The sequence below is a fragment of the Gavia stellata genome, chromosome 6 (assembly GCF_030936135.1).
Source record: "Gavia stellata isolate bGavSte3 chromosome 6, bGavSte3.hap2, whole genome shotgun sequence".
NCBI classification, from domain to species: Eukaryota; Metazoa; Chordata; class Aves; order Gaviiformes; family Gaviidae; genus Gavia; species Gavia stellata.
Window position 1 is genome coordinate 56,374,330 of NC_082599.1, and position 23,700 is coordinate 56,398,029.

The 23,700-nt window shown below is 41.0% G+C and overlaps 2 protein-coding genes across 2 annotated transcripts; one reads left to right on the forward strand and one right to left on the reverse strand.

The window, feature by feature from the left end:
• Positions 1-1,485: 1,485 nt before the first annotated feature.
• On the forward strand, positions 1,486-8,416 carry YAE1 (YAE1 maturation factor of ABCE1). Its single transcript, XM_059818667.1, has 4 exons — positions 1,486-1,545; positions 2,571-2,710; positions 4,348-4,469; positions 4,874-8,416. Exons 2-4 carry the CDS (start codon positions 2,594-2,596, stop codon positions 5,301-5,303), a joined length of 669 nt encoding a protein of 222 aa, XP_059674650.1. The 5' UTR covers positions 1,486-1,545; positions 2,571-2,593; the 3' UTR covers positions 5,304-8,416.
• Positions 8,410-21,440, reverse strand: LOC132317192 (mediator of RNA polymerase II transcription subunit 1-like). Its single transcript, XM_059818666.1, has 15 exons — positions 21,369-21,440; positions 20,141-20,225; positions 19,718-19,772; positions 19,131-19,263; positions 17,998-18,026; positions 15,647-15,718; positions 15,478-15,552; positions 14,220-14,290; positions 13,344-13,409; positions 12,766-12,874; positions 11,911-12,035; positions 11,450-11,562; positions 9,475-9,670; positions 9,041-9,136; positions 8,410-8,577 (listed from the first exon to the last, which is right to left on the reverse strand). Exons 1-15 carry the CDS (start codon positions 21,438-21,440, stop codon positions 8,552-8,554), a joined length of 1,323 nt encoding a protein of 440 aa, XP_059674649.1. The 3' UTR covers positions 8,410-8,551.
• Between the last annotated feature and the right edge of the window lie 2,260 nt (positions 21,441-23,700).

Here is a 23,700-nt window from a genome sequence, read left to right on the forward strand (position 1 = left end):
AGAAGAGCAAGAGGCTGAGGGGACAGAGTGCAAGATGATAAGCAAAGGGTTAACCCAGGTTTAGTAGTGCCATTATGACCGGTCATGAGGGGGTCACAAGCTTTTCTGTGACTGTGCATTTGTGCATGCGGGTGATATTCAGCGCTGTTGACCGTTTAAGAAAATGGCAGAGCTAGCTAAATAAGCCTCTACCAGACAGGAGGTGGAAGTGATAGAACTGAGCTAGGAAATCAGCAGTCATGGACATGTATATTAACTGCCGAGGAACAGATATGCACAGTTCCGGCCATCCAGAGGCACCGGTGTCATTTCATCCCCTGACACACCAGTTTCTAGACAGATTTGGATTACTTGGCCACTCATACCTCAGCATGTAACCAGCAGCGAGCCTCTGAGAAGGGCCACGAGCAGGAGGACAGGCTGTCTCTGCAAGACAAAAGGGACAAGAGGAATGAGAGTGCTGTGGCTGTGTGAGGACAGGCTCTGCTGTCATCCGTGGCGGTGTCCCTAGCTCTGCTGCAATGGATTTCACCAGCCACCCGTGGGACACCTGGCAGTCGCCCGAGGGGCGAGTGTGGCACCATGGCCAGCCCGGTAAGCAGGGAATCAGCCTCTCCCCGTGAGGAGAACACGTGCTCCCTCTCAGGGACCCGCAGAAGCACTGAGTACATGAGGGCATTTACTGTAAGAGGAGTTGCCAATTTGGAGAAACATACAACTTGAAGGTTGATGTATAGCATGTTTATGAAGATAAACCAACTTTAAACTTACGCTCATATGCTAAATGCAGCATGCACCAAGAAGAACACATTATTCTGTAGTATTTGTGTCAAAACGATGTTACTGTTCTAATAGAAGCAAACAATGAAACACTTTACTCCTGCTGGCACCCTTCATACTAAAAAGGATTTCTTACTGTGGTGCCAAAATCTTGTAGAGGACAGCTTAAGGGCACACTTGACACACAAGGACCTTGAAGATTCAGAAGCCAGCAAGGCAGATTATTTTTGAAATTCCACAATTTATGACTGAAAAGCGGACGAAACCTCCGTGCTCCGGGGAATGCACTCCCCCCGAAGTTGGCCTGAGGGTACTGTGGAAGGCCTGGGGCAGCCACACGCCCCTCGCTCTGGAGAGTCGGGAGAGGCGTTGACAATGACGGCTTTTACCTCCGCCAGCGCCCGGCCTCCTCCGCCGACCCGCACTCCTCGGCGGGCAGGAGGGCCCAGCGGCCCGGCCACCTCCTCCCGCCTCCTTGAGGAGGAGACGAGGCTACGCCCGCACTCAAGATGGCCGCCCGCCTCCAGTGTCTTAGACGGCCTTTGAAGCCACGCGGTTGCTGGTTAAGATGGCGGCTGTTTACCTGTGGCCTCCGCGGAGCTTGCCCTCGGCCAACATGACTGCCTGCTCGCCTATTGCTTCCGACGGCAGTGAAGTCAGTTTGCCCTCAGCCAAGATGGCGGCCCCCAGCGAGTGGCGGAGCGCCGTGGCACGGAGACTGTGGTGAGGGGACGGAGCGCGGGGCTGAGCGAGAAGCCGGGAGAGGTGAGGCGAGGCGAGGCTGCGTCTGCCGTCAGGTGGGGGAGAAGGAAGGCTCCCCGCAGCACAGCGGCTTGTGGGGAGCTGGGTGCCTGCCGGGCTGAGCGGCCGGCCGTGAAATGGCGGGTGGCGGCCGGGCCGGTGCCGCGGCGCAGAGGCTGTGGGCTCGGCCGAGGTTCGGGCAGGGTGCGGGGACGGTGGGGTGCACCTCTGGCCCGCCGCAGGGAGGGATCCTGCGGGCTGCGAGACTCAGCGGCGGTGTCCCAGGAAAAGCAGCGTTGCCGGGCGCGGGATGGCTCTTAGGGCCCTCGGTTCCCGGAGAGCCGCTGGTGCCTCAGCAAGAAGCAGCATTTGTGGGTTGTGACAATTGCAGCCGATGCAATGAGTTAGTTGTGAGCGGCCTCTTAAGGTTTTCTTCAGTGGAAAAGGTTAAATAATCCAGTTATGTGTTCTTCCGTCTGCAGTAGAACTAGCTAATTCTTTATTCAAACCACAAAGGAGTATTTCTATTCAAGATTTATTAGACGATTAGGTATTTGGCAGAACCAGGAAACTGAAAATCAAAGGTGAAAGAAAGCCCTTGCCAGTGACTAACTCTGCAGGCAGTTACCTATGTGTACAACTTAACGCACCGCATGGAAGCTACACGGGCCTGTTCGTCAGCTGCTGTCACAATTAAGACACCAAGTTGTTTCTGCCTGTTGTTCGTGTACTAGCAACATTTAGAAATGCTCCTTTGATGTGCATATGTGTGTCGCTGCCATGAGAAGGGAAGAAACTACTGTCTTAAGTTGCCCTCGTGAAGTACAGAAGTTGCTTTACCCGCGATGATCTGACTGTCTTCTCTTGACAGATGCACCCTGATAGCAAACAGCGTCTGTTTTCCATGTGGAAACGAATGTACAGGTTAAATAATCAGCTCCGTACATGAATTTTTTCAGAACTCGTGTTTTTTGCCTACACGTCTAACTTGACACTTAGCCAGAGGGACTTTTGAGAGCTTCTCAGTATTTTTTTTACCACATAAACAGAGGCCGTAGTCATCACTGCTGTTATGTCCTGGGTACAAGCTGCAGTCAGCCGATCCGGTGAGGACATATTTGATGAAGATGCAGATGAGATGTATCTACTACAGAAAGAATGGAACAGCACCATGAAAAGAAGATTGAAGGTATTTCTATAACAATGATTTAATAGTCTTTTTAACCATTTTAGATTTACTGATACGTACCTTGATATACATGTGGCTGATTTAAAGGGAAAACTAAAAGTGGCTGCTTAAAAGTTCCTGTGGTTTAGTTTCTTCTGAATATCAGGAGAATTTAGCAGGGATTTACAGAAACTCTATCCTAGTAGTCTATCAGAGCAAAGTACTGTCTTACCAAAAGACATTGGCTCCCTCTGTACACAACTGTGTGCATTTGTAAAAGGCAGTGCTAAATTTTGAGGCGAGCTATTTGCTTCATACTTGTAGGTATACTGCTAGTAAATGTAGGGCAACGCAGCTAAACAGTGCTAATAAAGAAATATGAGATCTTTGGGTTTTTAAGTAGAGCTCTTCATCAGTCAGATTTAAGATGTGTGACTCCATGTGGAACCACAACTGGATGTTGCGGTCTGGGTAGTTCTTTGGCTTATTTATTCTCCTAAGGAAAAATATATTTTATGAAAGCTGGTTTCCACAGCCCTTCCCTACCTGGAATTCTACAGGGAACAAAACAAGTACATAAACCCGGGTTACTTCAACAGATCCATTATCATTCAGAGTGGGGCCAGTAGGGCTCATCTGCTCATGGGTGAATACCATTTGGCTGAAGAACGTGAATGGAAGCTGTTGTGTAGGCTGTTGATGAGGAAGGGTATTACAACAGAGCTGTTGTATTATTCTCCAAGGAAAAGTTTCCTGCATCTGAGTTCCTTGACAAGACTGGTTTTCTTAAGGGGCTGTTTAGTGTTCTTACACAAATCCCTCTGGTATTTTATGAGTAGATGCTGCAAAATCATAAAATGTTATTGAGGTTAGAGCTGTATGTTGGGGAGAATAAAGAAACATTCTCGTTCCTGGCTGTTTCTCTAGCCAGGCCACCAGTTTTCTCTCTCATGAGCAAATAGAAGTTTTCACTCTTATAACTTGTGATTTTGGTGTGAAAAAAGTTAAGAATTATTCTGCATTATATGGTAGTGTGATTAGAATATAAAGATATTAATTTGCATTACAATCATAAGTTGTTTCTTACATAACATTGTGATTGCTTTCTGTGTATTTATACGTGAGTCACTCTATCATCATCTTTTTTCGGGTATAACTCTTGAATTGAGTGAGATCCGGCAAATAGAGAAGCAAGGCTCAATAATTAGTTTTGTGAAAACAGATAGATGGATTACAGGCAGGAGAGTACCTCTGCTAAAGGGGAGGCTTTGCGGCCTATGTATTTTTAGATGTCTAGAAATCTGTATGTGGTATTCTTTAAGGAATTTTTCATAAAGGAGTTGGTCATCATAAAAGCAAGCATGCTTTCCTTCAGTTTTGTCTTATTTTTTGATGTTTCTAAAAACACTTTCCTTGTTTTCTGACCTCCTGCAGATTCTTTTGGAAAAGAACTGGATCTTACAGATCAGTAAATAATAATGCACTGCAAAAAGCATGTTTTGGTTTGGCAGTGGGGGTGGAGCTGGGAGGGATGTTCAAATCTAGAAGCTGTAATTTAAGAGACTGAATACTTGTTTGAACTTTTTTTATTGTTATGAAATTGTCATAGGCCCAACTTTTCATCTTGTGAACAACCTGTTTCACTACTCTTATTATAGGAAGGCTATAGGGATGGAATTGAGGCTGGGAAAGAACTTGCACTCCAGGAAGGCTTTAATCAAGGTTACAGACATGGTGCTGAGCTGATGGTTACATGTGGCCAGTTCAGAGGAACCCTGAAGTAGGTTACAAACTCCTTAAGGTTGTGTGTGTGGAGGGTGTGTACGGAGGAAGCGTGCATGCAGTTTTTTGTTTGTTCTAATTTAAAAACAAAGTGCATTGTAAATCTGTCCAAAGTGAGCAACCTGAGAATTCTCAGGTCTTGAATACAGGGAATCACCTGCCTGTGTGTAGAGTGATCATTCTTAAAAATCCTCCTTCAGTTGCTGTTCCAAAATTATCTGAGTCTATGTCTTTAAGCTTACTACTCAGTTCTGCTGCTTGAATTTCCCCAAAAATGTGAATGAAACATATACATTTATATAGTATAGACATCTTGTCACAATGCTATCTCCCTTCAACAACTGGAGGTCTGTGTGGGTACATGTAATCACTTTTTTTTTGTTGTTGTTCTTTACTTTTCAGTGCTCTCTTATCCTGGTGTCATTTTAATGGACATGATTCTGCTTTAAGTAAGATAAATAATCTTCTTGAGGTGGTTGGAAAGTATGAAGAAGATGTGCTTAAGTATTTGAATTCCATTGAACAACAGCCACATCTCGGACACGTTTTAGATTCTGTTCAGGACATGGACCTTAATCACACAACTCCAGCTGGGACAGAGTACAATGAAGCGAAAGCTGGAAAACATGAAGATGTTGGCAGCTCTGGTGAAAACATTTGTACAAATAATGGTGAGGTTGGTTCCTTGCAGTCTGAGGGCAGCAAGGCAAAACTCTGCACAGATCCTGAAAGGTCAACCCTTGCTTGGGTTAAAAAGCAGACTGTTTGGCTAGTAGAACAACTGGGCTTATCACTGGATGTACTCCATCATGTCCAGCAACTGGAACACTAGTTTTTCTGTACCACGGTATTTAAAATTATCTCAGCTGGATTTGATTCTCAGTTTGTGGACCATGTACGGGCTGATGCGTCACTTTGTTTTAGGGAAATCTGATTTTTATACTTCGCAGTAGAGGTAATTTCAGTAAATCTTAAGCATGCTTTGGCTCCTGGCAAAAAAACCCCTTGCTTTCAATCTTAAACATAACTTTCACAGAAAGGGGAAATTACTTTTAAAGCTCTACAGAGATTTACTAAACATGTGTCTGTTCTGTGTCAGAAACTATCATTTCACCCTCACTTTCTCTTTTGGCAGCAGTTTAGAAATGGAGCAGGTCCCTTAAACAGCCCCTTTAAATAGGTCCCCTCTAATATTTAAAAAATAAATGCCCAGTGCTATGGACAAGCTATTCTTGCAGAATAAGCTGCTGTTGATGATATGCTAACTCTGTGCAAAATAGAACAGGATTTGCTGCTGATTTCTAGAGTGCTGTGACTCTTTCCGGTCACTATATAAAATACAGGCATTTTTCACCTTTTGTCAAATTCTTCCTTTTACCTTTTGTAACCACTATGCAGTGCACTTTCACAGTTAAAAAGTGTTTTTTTCCTCCTCATACAGTTCTATTTATTTCACTTTTGCTGAAAACGCAACATTGTCTTCAAATGCAGAATTACTGACCATTCCATTGTTTTACTGTTAGACTGTTTACTCTTACCATGTTAGACCACACTGAACACATTTCCAGTCTAATGAACTTCCTTGTGTTATTTTTGTGTTTATTTTGTCAGTCCCTCTAGCCTGAACTCTTTCTCTCATTCCCGTAATGTTTTTCCCAAACTCTTCAAGAAGCCAGGCTTATTCACTTTCTCTGAAACACATTATCAGCCACACATGCATATTTCTGACAACTTTGTATTTCTGTGCCAACATTGTATATTTGACTCCTTTTCCTGTTGCTTGCCTTAACTGTAACTGCAAATTGCTCTGGTCAAGAAGTCTATTCTTTGTGAATGCCTATCTGTTTTACACTAATTAAACTGATTTGCAGAAAGTTAGGAATTTACTTAAGTTGCTTGTAACTTTCCTTCATGCCTGAGACAAAGCAGGTCTAGACAGAGACAAACTGAAATTTTGAACAACCAACTTAACTATATGTTACGAAAAAATTAAATCACAAAACAGTTTTATACTTCGAGGTCTGAAAAAAGCTAAGGTGAAAATTACTTGATCTTCAGAGACTGAGTTTACAACTTTCTTACCAAAGACTATTATCCTGCTGCAGTTGGTAGACTGTAAGTTTGGCTGCCATTCAGTACTGCTTCTGCATTAGGGGAAAACAGAACTGCAATTAAGAGCCTCTTACTGAACCTGTTTGTGAAATAGTGGACAAATAGGGCTGTCTGCATTAATTACATATATACAAAATTGTTCAAACAACTTTCTTTTTCTCAGTTTATTTAGCATAATGCTGACATGGATAAACATTACTTTTCTACAAGTGCATGTGTTATGTTATAGCCTGTATCACATACGTTATACAGAAGTTTCTTCTATACTGTGGTAGAATATGGTGCAGACGAAAATAAAGGTTACTAGAGCAGTGTTAGAATTTCCACATTTGGAAGTTTAAAAATGCAAATTCAAGAGTATTACTTCTATGTATTTAATAGTGTGCAAAGAGGAAACTCCATTCACAAATCATTAAGCAGAAGAGTGAGCTTGCCAAATTCTCTCCAAGTACTTCTGCAAAAGCAATCTACGCCAGGGAAAATATTTCTTTCTTGTTTATCAAACAAAAGATTGTGTGTTTTACTTATCTATCATAACAGCTTCTGTACTAGCTGTGGAATTACTTTCCTCTGCTCTGCACAAAGTTTCTGTGCTTACTGTGGGCTTACTTTTTTCCATGTTATCACCCAGAGTTTCCAGTTTGGCTGTGGAGAGATTTTCTTTTGGGCTGTCTGTAATACTTGGCTTATCTGTCACTACCAAATCTTGCTGACCAGCCACGGAAAGACTTTCTTCAAGACTATTAGAATCCGTAATTTGCTCACATGGTGGTTCAGGTTTTTGTTTCGTGTATACTTCCATGGCTTGTGTTTCACTATCAGCTTTCACCGTGGCAGCGTTCCTGAAAATAGCTCTCATGACAACTGGGACTGACATGCAACTGAAGGAGGAAATGAAACATTAGTCACTACTACAGACTTGATCCATTCTTCAGCATACTACTTTTTTTAAACTGTGGCTGACACCTGAATGATCATTGTTGACACAATGAAATCAAGCACTGGATCTTTGAGCTTAGCAGTCCAAAGAAGCTTTGACAGAAAGACTGGGAGGGTTTGGTCAAAAAAAAAAAAAAGTCATAAGGGTGCTGTTAATGAAAATCTAACCTAATATTGAAATATATTCTTTCTTGTTGAGTTTTATAATGGTAACTTTCATGTTTTGTATAAGACAGGTACAGAGCGTATCTTCTCTAAAACACTATCTACATTACAGGAGGGTTTTTTCCACTCTGAGAATAGAGTTACCTGGTTCTGGGAACAGTACCAAGTATCTTGTGACTTACAACAGGGCAGGCTAATTAAACATGTTCAGAATCCAGCCTGCATTGATCTTGCTGTCATCAGATAGATAATAGTTGTATACTAGCTTATACCAAATTAATTAGTGCTCTCAGTCCTTTCTCTAACATATGTTCATATAGCAACTTGCCTCTCTTGGAATTTGTTTCAGAAAACAAGCCAAAGACAGTGTTGTAGACATGCCATATACACCTCACTTTCTGAAAAGAAGCACTGATTGGTATTAGGCAGCTGTGGAAAAAATCCTTTCCATGCTATTCTAAGTTACGCCAATCATGAGACTGTCATCAGCTAGAGTCTTTGGAAAAGCATGTTTACAAAAGAAAAAAGCATCTTTATAAAAGGTAAAACTCTCTTCATTGAAAACCGTTCCCCTGCCCCACATGCTTTCTACTAGAAAGAAACGCTTTCCATCACTGTTAATGTTTAAAGTTTTTGAAAGAGATACTTAAGACACTGAAGTAACTTATTCTCACCATTATGACTTTTTACCAGAGTGAAGTTTTCTGGTTGCTGAGTTTACGGTATTGTGAATGCACACGATATTTCCATGGAATGGACATGTGAGCTTCATTCCAACTGTTACGAAATAAAATAAAACTACTTACCGCTTCACAGCTCTTGCTATAAAGTCATCACTAGAATTTAGAGTTGGATCTTGAGGATTTATATGAAGGTGACATTGGACTTCTCTGGACGTTATAACATTAATTGTCACTAAGAAAGAACAGAATATCAGTATTTCTAAATAAACATTTTTATAAACATTGAAAACCATCGTTTCATTCTGATGCTTCAAGAGAGGTAAGACTGAAGTTAATGGGAAGAGGCTTGCAGATATGCTCTTAAGACTTGCCTCTTCCTAATATGCTTAAATCAGAAATAGTAGAAGTTACAATTTATTAATTAACTGCAGGCCAAGACATAATAGGACTTGAATATTTGCGTTTACTTTCTGTTTTATGGTGAATACAGAACACTTTTTAGTAAGCAATCTATACACAAGTGCTACTTTGTGTTTTTCATGGGTTGCACACCATTGAGAGTAGCCCTTAGAATGTATTTGTAAATGAGAAGCATAGTGCAAGAGCCTAGATAGAAGCAAATCCCTTGTCAGCCCAATAAAGAGGACAGTATCAATTATTCCACACATACCACAGGCTAAATTCTCTTTCACAGGATGAAGGAAAAAGACAGAAAAGCTGGTGTTCTTGTGTGGTACCACTTCAAAGTAAAGCAGTTCTGAATCGTCTAGAAATAAAATTACTATTTAGTGATATCCACCCATTGAACCTGGACTCTTTTTGTCTGAATCACGTGCCAGAATTTAAAAAACACTGATACAGTAGAATCTAATTATTCATTACTTTGGCAACTTAGTTCATGCTTATAGAAGTGTCAGGCCTAGGAGATTTTATTTTTTTTTAAATATTCAGAGTGTAATGCTAAAATTAAGGATTTTTTTATCATTGAAAATACTCCACAAGTAATGACAGCTTTCGCAAGGGAGCAGTAAAATCTGTTAACACCCAGCTTAGAAGCTAGTTTCTCTCTAATACTCTGCCATTACTTCCAACCACACAATTTACCTTCATTCATATGTTTCTCAGAGATGCAGCTGCTAATAAGACTGTTATATGCCACTTGATGTCGAAGAATCTCTATTACGCCAGGCACACACTTCGGATGGCTAAATGGGATTTTACTGACCAAGGCTCCTGCTAAATCTGATTTTTCTGAGCCCTTGTTTATGAAGTAACAGTGCTTTGGGCAATCTGGAAGAGACTGAAAACCAGATATGGTGATACTTCAAGCACTGAAAACAAGAAAGCAAACCTTGATGTTATCAGGCAACTGCACAATCTGACAGCAAAAATAATTTTGGAAGACACAGTTCTAGCATGTCCATCACGTCTCTCTGCATTTCAGTAGAAATATAATCCTTAGAGGAAGCTAAATGAGATCCACTTTCCCTCCCAAATGCATCCAAATTATGCTAATGTACCCAGAGCCAAGTGATCAGGAATTCAAGTGCCACCAATTCTTCCAGCTACTCTTAAGAGCCCTGTAGGCTGTAGAAATGTTAACAACCAAGATGATCTCTCAGAAGAGTATCATAGTAGTGCTGCTTGACAGTTGTACAAATAGGATAGCAGTTTTGCCTGAGATCTCTTCAGGGCATCATACGTTGTTCCTCCCTCCCATCACTGCTGCTTTCTTTGGAGAAGCGTGTTTGGCTAGACTATCTTCTGATGATTCATTTGAAGAGGAAGAGGAAGAGGAGAGGAGATAGTAAGAAGAATTTGCCACCTGTCCACATTGACAGTGATTCTATGACAAAATTAGAAGTGCAATATTGTGCTATCTACTTCAGGGTGTCAAATGGGAACTGTCACCTTAAGAACAGGGCAGGGCAGTTAATTAGCAAGGTCTACATTAAGAAAAGCTGAAAAGCAGAATAAAAAGAGCTTTTCCTGGTGTGTTGATGGAGCAAAAGGGTTTCTCCTGCATTCCTTTCAAGGTCAGAATTCAATTTATTTCTGGAAATAAAATCTTTAAACTTGGAAGCAAAACAATTTCCCAGCAAGTACTAATATTTTAGGGAACTGCTGAAGAGTTACAGAGCCTTGTGTGTGTATCTAATGGAAATGAAAAATTCATTCCATTGTACGGGTTTTATAGAGGAGAGCTTTGCTAAACCTTATTTTAGCATGGTGTAAACTTACTACTACCTTCTGTACCACCACCTTAGGGTCTAAGAACTATGTAGGCAATGGGCTCTTCTAACAATGCTACTAGAAGAGAAAGAAGTGCCACTTTCTTTTGTTGCCATGAATTGCAAAATTAATGTTTCCTAGCAAAAAAAGTACGTCTTTGAAGCTCGTCTTGTAGTTGCCCTGTACGTAAGTCTGGCAGAAAGCATCTTAGACACCATTTTCTATTCTAAAACTTTTCCTTTACATCTAATGCAGCCTAAATCAAATACTCTTTTAATAAAACAGTTACTAAAAGGGAAGCCGTCTACAGTTAAACAACCATGGCTCTAGATAATAATTGACATCTCTGTTGTAACACTTTACACTTTTCTTCCTGCCAGTCCCTTTAAAAGGAAGCAGTATTCTCAGTGATATCTAATCAAGAAATCTTTTTTGTTAAAACAGCGTGATATGCAGTGTGACATGCAGCATGATAAAGACCTTCAAAAATCTAGGTAAGTACCATCTTGGGATTTGCTCCTCACACCAGCCAGTAAGTTTCCTTCTTTTTAAGGCATTAATGATAAAGTTCTGAGCAATTTTTAGAAGAGTAAATATTTGGGTTACACACAGACAAATTAGTCTGACTTCAGCAGCCATGCACACAGTGTTTCATTAATGAGGAAGAGACGCTCACTTACTTGAAAGGGTCTAATACTGTTTTGTAATTAACTTGAACTATTTCCTCAAGAGCCTTTAAATACTGTTGGGATTCTGGGAAGTCTGCACTGCTTTCTTATGGGGAAATATAATTCAGTATGTATCTTGCACAAGGGCAGAGTGTGTGTCACATGCACACTATACTCACCACAAAGAAACAGGATTTATGTGTAGACACGTCTTCACTGCATTTTTCTTTAAGGGTAGACTGAACAATCAGCTCATATAGAGGAGCTAGTTTCAAGCCAGTAATCTGAATTCCTGAAACCAAGTGATCTTTTTATTAGCATTTTGGTTATGACTGTACGTGAAGCTAATGCTAAAAACAAAACCAATTTTTGAAAAGACAAAAACATTAATCTCCTTTCTTATTCCCTTTTTTGCTAATGGGAATTTGAGGTAGCGTGTAACAGCTTTGCCTGTAATCTGTCTTAGAACTTTTGTGTTTTGCACTGGTTGCTAAAAAGTTACACTTGGGCTGATAGAACAGAACACGTTCTGCCCCAGAAACCAGTTTTTCCTCTTACAACATTAACACAGGGAAATAAAAAGCAAATAAGCAATGCACAGTCACAGAAGTACTTAGTCTTAAAAACAATTATAACGTGCCTGTGAGCCTCTGCATCTCTTCAATACTGGATGAGGACATAGGAATAGGCTGGTGAAACTTCAGCACATAAAAAGCTGACAAATCCATGCTGAGTTCATCAGTCAGTGGCAAAAAAGCAGGGTTGCTGGAAAAAATAAAAAGGAAGTCAGAATGAAAGCTTGTTACAGAAAGTGACATAACAAGGACTCTTAGTGCAAGGCCACTGTCAGGTCCCTAGCGGTTTACTACATTCCATTAATTTTTTGGTCTTGAGAAAAGTTGTGCTTTCTAAACGCAACTATAGCCTTTAACATTTTAAAACAAGGTTAATGTGAAGACTGGCAGAAAGGAGAAGGGAGCCACCAGAAACTGAGGAACGGTGCACAAGGATATTTGCTATAAAGCGTTCTATAGTGATTTATTTTGGAAAATGACTTCAGACTTTCCCTCCAGCCTAGCACTGAAGTAGAGAGAGATGAGGTGTCAGTACCCATGGTGGGACGATGAACTATTTTGTATAGTTAAGGTGTAATACCCTCAAAATATGCTTTATTTATTCTGAAACTATGCAGGAGTTGCTTGTTGAATACTAGGAAGTTAAGCAATACTGTTCCAGTCACTCCTTCTGGCTTCAAATCTATGAATGAATCCATAGTTCAATGCAATTGATGCAGTTAAATATGAACACAATAACCTTAATGTCCATTTGGGAAAACTGTAAAAGCCACAGGTTCTAGAGGGTGTAGCTATGGAGCATAATGCCATCAATAAAACAGAGCTTCCTGTGTTAGCAGAGGCTACATGTAAGTTATGCTGAGGTTAGTGCCAATGGCTTGTGAATCCGTTTCTGTATTGAGAAGTGCCCAGAGCCTCACCCATCCTCTCCAGCTTGAGAATCTACAAGCAATGGAGAAAGAGGAAGTCTGTGGAGCGTATCTGTGCCTTCAACAGTTACGACTGCTTTTGTTCCACATACCTGGGAACCTGAGAGAGAAAGAGAACTGCGTTATTTTCCCCGTGTCAGCGTAGATTAATCCTATGCATACAAAACACGCAATGGTAAGGTCTTTCAAAGGTCAGGTCCAACTGACAGCCACAGTGGCTTGGGCAGCAAGGAGAAGCCTGCACAGACCACACCCAAAATACCAAAGTTGCCCAATGGTGACAGCAGCAATAGCAGCTTTTGGGACATGCCATGAAACAGATCAAGCAACCACCAGTCATTTTCATTTTGGTTGACGTCACTCTCACTTCAGTTTGGGTCAACAGCCAAGAAATGGGAAAGTAGTCTCCTGATGTAGGTCATAATTGTGCTAAAGCGCATCACATAAATCATTCTGTTAAACTAGAATTTTAAATCTTATTTCTGAGTTTCAGTAATGAACTTTGCTTAATAAAACAGGTAGTGCTGAAAAAGTTATCACATTAGTTATTTCTGCTTTTCTAGCTTTACCAGGATTTAGTTCCGCTTCCAAAATTTGATAGGGAGAAATGTAAAATTCAATGTTCATAGGAGTTCCTGAGGAATAAAGAAAAATGGTTACTACACATGTCAATGGAGGAAATATGTTATGCATCTTGACACAAAGGGGAAAAAAGCAAAAGCAGTGTAGATGGGCGGGAAGGGATTCCTCATAAGAATACATCTCCAATTACAGTATATGTTCAAATCACAGCATTTTCTTAGTCAGCATTTAACAGCTAAACCTTCGATGTATAAAGTCATCGGACATCTTTGAAAAGATTAGATTGAAGTTTCTCTCTCTTGCACAATAACCTGTTGTTCAGCCTTAAAAATACTAGCTGAACTGCTAGCTTTCGGTCACTAGTCTGAAACAGAAGGGAAAGTTGTAATACTTGCATAAGGGTCATGCACATCAAGCTGTGCAACAGGATAGCATGCATTAGAAGGACTTTTATGAACTATAACACATTAACAGTTAAAGCTCACTTCTGACAATGTAGATGAGCCAAAAAGCTTATCAACTGACTGTATTTGCCTTTTAGGCAACGTGAACATTATCTCAGCTACTACCGCTGTCATCTCACGGTTACTCCCAAACTATGGTTTCCCACATAACCTCAGAGTATTTCTGGCTTTGCTTTTAGGCTGCTGCAAAGTCAATGTTGCAGTAGCTGATAAACTACCTGGCCTCCTTCTATTTTCTCCTGTATGTCTGTACGCTATCTGAGAATACAGACACAGGAAGTCCCTACAGCATGTTTCATTCATAATAGAGGGTCTTTACTGTAAACAAAGATCAACTCAGTAGGGATTTTTATTACAATTCTTCGAATTCATGAAGAAAGAAAAGAAAAAAAAAATCACCTCCAGTTCTTGGCACCAGGTGTCCTACTTTTCCATGAAGTACTTCAGTAACTCTGTTTACATCCTGTGTTCTAGTTCAAAACACATCTTGATTAGTGTTTCCTGAGTTGCAGTGCTAGCTAGGCTAATGTGAAGGATAATTTGCACCCTTAATCAAAGGGAGACGATGCTTTCTTGGGAGTAGATTGTGTCTCCATTTGTTATGACAGCTTCCAAAACACCATCATTCCACTCCTGCATTACTCCTAGGACTTGGGCTTCCAGTTTCAACCCTGTATCTGAGCTGCCTCCTGTTGCAATTTGATGTGCTATTTACCAGAAAAGAAGGGGGACAAAAATACTGCAGTGGCAGGTTGAGCATAGAGTGAGGAAATAACCTAACTCAAACAGAACCAATCTCTAACCTCAAATGTGATCGTACAGATGAATACATACAGCCATACAATTACATAGCTGTGTATTCAAACTCTGCAGTGCATTAAATTATATCATAGATGGGACAGATAATCTATTTCAGTCATAAATAATATTTACTGAGATATTGGTGATCAGCAAGGATTAGTATCTTTGTTCATGGAGTTAGTATGCTCCATAAGGGATCACTGTAAAAAAATAAGCCAAGAGTGTGTTTCAAGTTACAGGTGGCCATGCTTGCCCAGAGTACTTAACAGGCATGATATCAGAAAAGATGCGTCAGAAATCCAGAAGGAAAGCACTGCCGTCAACTCTGATTTTCTGAAAAGAATGAAAATCACTGTACAATTACCAGAGGGTTTAGGAAATTCTGTTCCCCATCTATCTGTACTCCTACTCTTTGAAAGGAGAAAGGAGAAAAGGAAGGCTGGGAGGAAAGCTAGCATCCACTGCTCCTGCTCTAAAACCCGACTGCAAAATGAGATACCCAAACAGCAGGACCCCCAAAGGTCTATTTTGTTTCTGCCCCAGGGAGATCTAAAGATGACTGCCGTCTTTCAGATGCACTGTTTGCTCCTGGTGGGTGGTCACATGCACACACACCCAAGCTCTGCAAGCAACCAGTTCCCAGCAAGTCTCTTAGATAAAGCACAGGAGTTCAGTAGATCGTCTTGTTTGGCGTGCCTGGGGTTGGCAAGCTGCAGAAAGGCTTCAAGCTTCCCAGTGGGAGAAAACTCATTAGCCTTCCACATCCTGCTCTATAATTAGATCAGTGAACTTGTTTTTTTAGTGAAATGAAGGGGTGGGGGCAGAGGGAGAGGAAGAAAGGTAGACTTCAAGTTACCTGTCTAGAAGAGACATTGAATAAAGATCTTTCTCAAGGGCCTGCAAAGCAAGGTATCCCTTAGCTTTCATTTCGCTGGGAGAGAGAGAAGAGAAATTATTATTTTTTTAAGTAAATGAAAGCTAGGCTATGGGTTTTAAAAGCTTTTCAAGCAAAAACTAGTTGCAACCTGTTTCCTGGAATTTGATAGAGATTTGATAGGTCTTCTAGAATCTTTCCAAAGGCATCATAGTTCTTCATCCTACCAAAAAAGAAATAATTGCTATCATGCTACTAAATGAGATGCATAATAAGTCTTTTATCTCTAACTTGCTAGAAAAAGCACCATTTCAGAGCGACATAGCCCCCCCCCCCTTATCAGATCTGGCAAGTAGCAGTACTGCTTTTAAATTTTCTTAGAAGATACCAGGAAATGTGAATCCTTGGCTCTGTTGCAAAAAGCAATGTAATTATAGCTGACACTGATTAAATATGCCATACTGAAGCTAATAGATGTGCACTATACACAAATTTGACAACTCATCAGCTGCAAAGCACTTTCCTGATATTCCAATAAAGCTAGTAATGCAGTAACACTTCCCTAATACAATGTACTTGTACATTGTTCTTTTCATCAAAATATCAAGGGTTGTATTAATATTACACTTCACAGCACCCTGTGAGAGAGATGGATCTTAAATACAATTGATAGATACATCCATTGAAAAAAGAACAGGGGACAAGTGGCTTGCATAAGTTTGTGAAGGAATGTTTCGGACTGCTCAAAAGCCAGAATTCCTGCAGATTCTGACTAGCTGTGATAGCCTGGAGCTCTGCTCGGACTAACCCACCAGGTATTTACTCACCTGCTTAAGTGGCTTTTAAGTGGATTTTACAAGCCTTACTAAACTCTCGAGCGCTGCAGTCACACAGAGAGCTGTACTCAAGAAGACACACCTTCCCTTTCCATGCAGATCTGCCTGCAATGTGGCTTAGCAGAGAGACCAAATAAGCCTGCCTGGACTTTCACACTGGGACAAACCCTTCCCAAACAGAAGCCTAAGCAAGCCACTCGGCTCTTCCATGACTCTTTCCAGCTGGGCTAGTGGGGAAGCAGGTAAAAGGGAGGGAAGCGGGCATGTGGGTACAGGCACAGACACAGCACCAGCCTGTGTGTTAGCTGGCTGGTTCAGCATAATTTTATAGTTACTTTGAGACTCACAGGAAACATTAGACATATAACAAACTGCCTTACGACCAAATAAAATATTATACCAAGAGGTGTAGAAGGGGTACTTGGACTTCGTGCCAAATCCTAACAAAAACAGGAAGGCAGACAAGTAGTACCCACAGTGCCAATGGTAACTATATGCCATCACTCAGAGCCAAACGGCTGGCAGTTAACATCAGTGGGAGTCAAAAACCTAGGAAAATGCAAGTTAAAGCTTTAAGAATAGCTGTTTACACCCATAAAGCTAATAGAACTTCATTTCCAAGGAAAGAGAGGGCTGGGAAAACTGATGATGCATTACAGGTCCACATAGAGGAGAGATGAAATACGCAAGGTCAATGATTCTTCTTTCTTCACCTTCCCTTTCAACTGTTCTGCCAAGGTATTTAAACAAGAATCCAATTTCGTTATTAGTAAAACCTGGAACCTTGATCATGTTGGCTGGAGAACTTCTAAATGAACTTTTAAGGTGGTGGCCTGACCTGGAACAGCAACTATTTAGACAGAACAAAATGTAGTAATAAAAAAAGGATGTATATACATAGTGCCCTACTGCTACATGAGAAAATTAAAGTAACATATCCTCCTATGCATTGGCAAAGAAAAACAGACCATGTGATATCACCTTGCTTTCATTGCTGCGACAGAAGCCTAAAGGACATGTAGTTAAGACATTTGCATGAGGACAATATAAAGACTGTTGATTATTTGATGGAAGGAGAAGGGGAAAAGTAATACCTGGTTTGGATCTGTAAATCTGCCAGTTCTGAATTGTCATCATCAGTCCATTTCCAAAATTATGGGTCCAAGTAGTTCTATAATTCTTGCAATCAACACAAATGCCAGTATTCAAAGGCTGTGTTCCACTGGCAGCTAGAGCCAATCTATTGGGGATTACTTCTTCCCCTCACTCCATTGAAGCGAATGCAATTTAGCTGGTTTCAGTTGAATGACTTGAGAAATAAGTAATGCCTGGAGTATCTTTTCAAATTTATATTTGCTGCAGTTTTAGCCTTGAATTTACAAATTGGAAGCGGGTACTAACAGTTACAACCACCACCAACCTCCAGTATGGACCACTGGAACCAACTTCCCACATGAAATAAAATCCAAAAAGATGTCAGTTCTTCTGTTGCTTTCTGGATTCATATTATTGTTTCCTGATTCTTGCTTTTTTCCTTCCCCCCCCCCCCCCCCCCCAGTTCTTACACTGAAACCATTCTAGCCTTGACTTCTCCACAACATTCAGAGAAATGCAAGACTCGGGAATTCTTTCCATTCAACAAGAGACTCTGCATACGATTCTTTACCTTAGGTGCTGCACCAAGTCATCACAAACCTGCAGGAGTAAAAGAGAGGAGTTTCACGTTTCTTACCATCCTTTGTGAAACATCTCTTAAAAGCATTTCACTGGTAACAGTAAGATTGTTCCCCATTACTTTTAATTGGATGAATGGTTAGCTTAAAAAAAACACCACAAAAACACCAACAATAACCAGACTAACATTACAATAGTTAAAACATAATATAATAATTAGAAGAACAAAGGCTCTGTGGAAGAGGATAAAATTAACCTAAATAGTTTGTTGATAAATTATTTCCAGAAAAAAAAAATTGCATCTTTGCCAGTTTTTCTTTTATTGGCAGTTACTGTGCTGAAATTCTCTGGATATGCATTTCCATCCTAATAATACTGTCCAGAACTCACTGATCAACAGCCCTGTGCTGGTTAAACAGAACAACTTGAAATTCCTGGGCTGACTGCAACTGAAAAAAAGGGACTAAATTAACTCCAAATTAATGTAACAATTTGGAAACTTACTGATAAAAAAAAAAAAAAAAATCAGAGGTTATGCTCCACACCCCACACCCCTGCAACAGCTTGTTGTTTTATCTTTGATCTGAAGGATTGTCTGTAACATTGAACAACTGCAGAACATGGTATGTGAACTGCAGAGTGATATTTTGTCAATATTTTAATGAGAAATTTTGCATGAAAAACATCCCCATTAGTAGGAATGCACATAGTCCTAAAGAATGCAGAAGGAAAAACAGAATCTCTGGTAACAGCTCCAAGACATCCATCGGGAATATATATTGCACTACACCTTGGTAGGAAAACATTTTAAGACCCTGTTATTTACTGTGTATTGATAACATTGAAGTATGAGAATGCAAATATTTATGCAGGGTACTACAAAATTCTTGGAAGGTGGACATGTCAGCTGAGTTTTACCTTAATATTTAGAGCTACAGTACTTAATACCTGTAACCGAGCTGTAAGTTCAGGTGAGAGATTCAGATGCCTAAAGAGGTAGCTAGTGGCATGCACGGGCTGGCGGGTGTGCCAAGACCGAAAGGAAGCCAAAGACTTTCTGACATGGCAGCTGGAGGCCAGGTGGGAGAATACAGGGAGGTGAGAGGCAAAGAAAATTAACTTTACCACAGGAGCTTCTCCAAGGTGAGCCAACTTTACATCCATCACATTTCCATCCTTCTCCAGCTGAACTTCTATATAAAACATGTTCGATGTTATGTAGCAGGCAGTCCCACTGGGGCTAACATGAGCGATAAGCCTGAGGAGAGAGGAAAGAGAAAAAGAAGAAAAAAAAAAAGGCTTGTATATCTAAAAATTCTGTCACATGAAGAAAGGAAATGAGTATAGTTTACTTGGTCGTGGGAAGAGACGCCAGGGATGTTTCAAAAATAGCTCTTCCTTGGCTCAGCTTCTGAAAACTATCCAACCAGGCAATATATTTGTGCTCTGCTCTTTGCATTATCATGTTGGTTTGCTGAAAACTATTTACCTTAGTCTGTAGCTTTGGGACCTAGGCATGCATGCCCTCTCTTCACCCAACAACCTCCTCCACAAAGGGCTAATCAAAATAGGCACCTATGCCCGTTCCAAGGAATATACCCCATTAGAACACCGAGCTAAAAAAAATATTGTTGACAAGCCATCCAGATGGTATTCCTCACTGGACTTGGGGCCATGCTTGCTCATTTGCATTTATTCATAAACAAACTTACCCTTTTTGTTTGGATAAAGATTCCAATCTGTTCATCACAGAAAACAAAGATTTAGCTGCAAAAAACAGAAGCGTTATTTAATCAGGCTGCAATGGTCAAGAAGTAGAACCAGTATTATCCTGCTTTAAAGGGTATGATTTAGGTAATGAGAAAATAGTATCTCTTGCATGACTTCTTGTTATTGATGACTACTATTACCCTATGATTAATGAGTGCTGTGCTTGGTAGAGCTTATTCTCAGACTTTGACAATAGCTATAGCCTGAGGGCTTAGCCCAAAGACCAGTCACAAGTCTCTTGTGTCATATCCACCTCTGTGTTTGTACATTTGACCCCTTTGTGCAGAACATCACCAACAGAGAACGATGGATAGTTTCCATAGAATATTAAAAAATACATTTTGAGTTATCTGACAGCTCGTTACCGTTTAATGTCCTCTGTATCTTCTCCATGCAAGAAAGCAATGGACTGTCTGGAGCATTACTGACAGGCCGTTGAAGTGGCTTATCCTAGCACATTTGGGAAAACAAGAGACAAAGAAAGACTCCTTAAATTACTAGCCAAAGAGCAATATCACTGCATGTGAGACACAGAACACTGATGCCCAGTCCAACAAAACGCTACTTACTTCTTTTCATCAAACATAGAGGTGACCTATGGCTGTAGCTATCTCTAAAGTGACAGCACTGAATGGATTTGTGAAGACCGTGTTGTGCAGTAATTATATATCAGAGGCCTTTGGAGCAGGGAGTGGCTTTCCATGCCCTTTTCTTTTGAGCTGAACACAAGCTATGTCAGCTAATTTCACCATGATACTAGAGATCAGCTAAGAAAATACTGAGATTTTTATTTTAGGAGGAATTTGCCTGAGTGAAGAGGAGAGATCAGTAAGCGCCACAGGTGTACTTGGTTAGACTCAGGGTGCAAGTTCCAGCTGAAGATATTAACTTAAGTAGCAAGCAAACTCTCCCAGCTTCTCTTCTAGCTCTTGTCTGAAAATTTCTCGTACTTCACACTTCAATTCACAAAGAACATTCACTGCTGAAAAGTTTTCACTATGTTTAAACTCAGGACATTGTTTTCAGCGTAAGGCTTTAGTTAAGCATTAATAAAAAGAAGTGTAGAGACAAATGGGACTTTTTATACTAAGTTCACAGCAGTTGTGCTAATCTGCTTTTTACAGAGATGATTCTTTAATTAGCTACTGGAAGGGCGGGAAGCATGGAATGACTTAAGGTATGTCACAGCAGGAGAGAGTCTAGATAGCAGGTTTCAGGCCAGTTTCTGAAAAACAGTCTTTTCTCCCAGTCCTATGGGCAAGAAATTGTCTTTACATGCTATGAATGTGCTAATGATAATGAATGGAAAATAACCTAAAGTATTAGACAATCAGCACTAACTCCTGAAGAGTTAAAATAATGCAAGAAACAACCTCTAAAGTGTTAAAATAATGCAGGAAACTTATTTTATCCACTGTTGTAAGAAAAATCAGGAGCCAGACTATAACAGGCACCAGGCTATAACAGGCACCAGTCTTTTTGGTTGTTTTTTTTTGTTTTGTTTTGTTTTTTAAAGTCAAGCAGTTTTTGAACCATCTTGGCAACTTGCTCGTACACCACATATCCTTCTCTCACCTAATCTGCGATTCTTACCATGCAAAAATGGACAAGTTTCAGAGTTTCAGTCCATGGTTTTTGTTGGTATTTTAAATGCAACCGTTCCATTAAAGCATTTGTAGAAATAGCTGTCACAGCACCTGAAAAACATGTCAAAATGTTCTAAATATAATAGCATGTATTTACACTGGCAACCAGAAAAGTTGGACCAGGAAAAATATAAAAACTTGCTAAGGTCATAGGTGTTATGCTTCAAAAGAGGAAACAGAAAAAAATTGTTTTAGTTGAATTTTGCATACAAATATCTAATTTTTGTAAGACTTCTGACAGAAAAAGGGAAGGGGGGAGATTTTGTATAGGCAAGTATTCTCAATATGAAATACAGAGATGCAGCCCGATCTTCAGCTTGCTGAACAGCTAGGCTTTCTTTACCTATGCACAATCTCATATGTGTATTCTTAATAAATACCAAGGTCTTGCCATGGGTTTCAGGCATCCAGATTTCTACACCCACCTAGAGCTCATTAGAGCTAATTTTGATTAGAGATAAAAAATTCAAGATAATTTTTTACGACAAGGGTGGTGAAACACTGGAACAGGTTTTCCAGAGAGGTGGTAGGTGCCCCATCCCTGGAAACATTCCAGGTCAGGTTGGATGGGGCTCTGAGCAACCCGATCTGGTTGAAGATGTCCCTGCTTATTGCAGAGGGGTTGGACTGGATGACCTTTAAAGGTCCCTTTCAGCCCAAACCATTCTAGGATTTTGCAGAGGGTAATCTCAATCCAGAGTTGTGACTTTTTTTCTTCTCATTGCGATGGCAAGGAAGGAGAATGGGGCCAGGAGAAGGAATGTTTTCAGCCCATCATCAGTCTCCTTATAAATATTCTTTCTGGCCTTACACAGAATCCAGAGGCTCAAAGAAAGTTTTTTTCTGAGATGCAGTGCATCCATAACCACTAATTCCATCAGGAATAAACCTGGAGTGAACGTCCTAATTCATCATCCTGAGGTGGGCAGGAAGACTCCAAACTGATTAATAATAGGAAATTGAGTCCCTGCAACATGCCACCCACTCTGCTCTGCCACTTAGCAGCAGAAGAAACATTGCAAAGTGCTTCTTTGACCTAGAGGGCACAACAGCCACAGAGAACTGTCTCCTTTGAGCTAGCAGCACCCAGGGAGGGAGTGAGACAGCATAGTAGAGGGACCTCTCTGCCCCTTAGCATGCACCAAGCAGGGATGGTGAGAGGGGACTGGCAGCATCTTTCTCCTGCTGGGAGGACGACAGAGCAGAAACCACAGTCCCCTATAAAGCAGGCCACCTCAACCAGCTGGAGAAAGGGGAAGCAGTGGACCCCCAACCAGCTCTTGCAAGCACCCCTATGGGGGAACATGCCCGCACTGATGTTCCCACTCACCCATGCCTTGATGCCTACAGGAGGGCTGCAGCCCAGCCTGTACCTCCATCTCCATCCACACCACAAGGAACCAGAGCTCCTTCTTGTAGCACCTGCACCACAGCACCCACAGGTGCTGTGCAAGGCAGGAGCCTTGCTTCCTGACAAAACTGGTCCCCAGGGGTTAGCGTTTGAACTTGAGAAGCTTTAATAAGCACAGCAACATCACCTCGCAACTCTGCTAATTTTTAGAAGAGTTGAGGCACCCTGTAGGTCATGGTCTTCCACATCTAAGTCCTAAGTTAGAAGGCATAATGTCTGTCCCCATCTTTTCAGAAGATGTAGCACACTCAGGAAAAGACTGAATTTAACTGGGGGAGAAAGGCAGGGGGAGGTATGACAGCAACAATCACTCAACAAAACAGGCAAGCACTCCACAACGGAGCTTTTAGTCTATCTTAGGGGTGGAAGGGGGGAAAAAAAAATACTATGGCTATCTATAATGTTTGCATAGTATTTGTGCATCCTTTTGTGGCCACCTCATGTTGCTAGTCTCCTTGTACGTAGGAATCAGTGCATAATGGCAGTGTGAGGTTCAAGGTTTAATCCTGGACCTTTGCATAGGCACCAGCTTGAAACTTGGTCACCAGGGATTCCCAGGTCTACAGCAAGAGGAGCATGTCTCCTACGTAAACCCTGTGTGGCAGCGTTTCAAGATGTCTTGCGGCATACCCTCTGTTTTTCGCTGTCATCAGACATGCTGCAGTGCCTGAAATAGTCTCATAACACGTAAAGGAGATGATCTTGGACTTGTATGTAGTTACCTGGGTAGAAAGTAAATCGTCCAGTGGCCTCACTAAGATTACAGAGAAAACTACGTATGGAATCCCAGGAGAAGCACAAGGTATGTGCCAAAAAGCAGTATTTGTCTCCAGACAGGTGTCAAACATGTTATTTAGGGAAAGTCAAT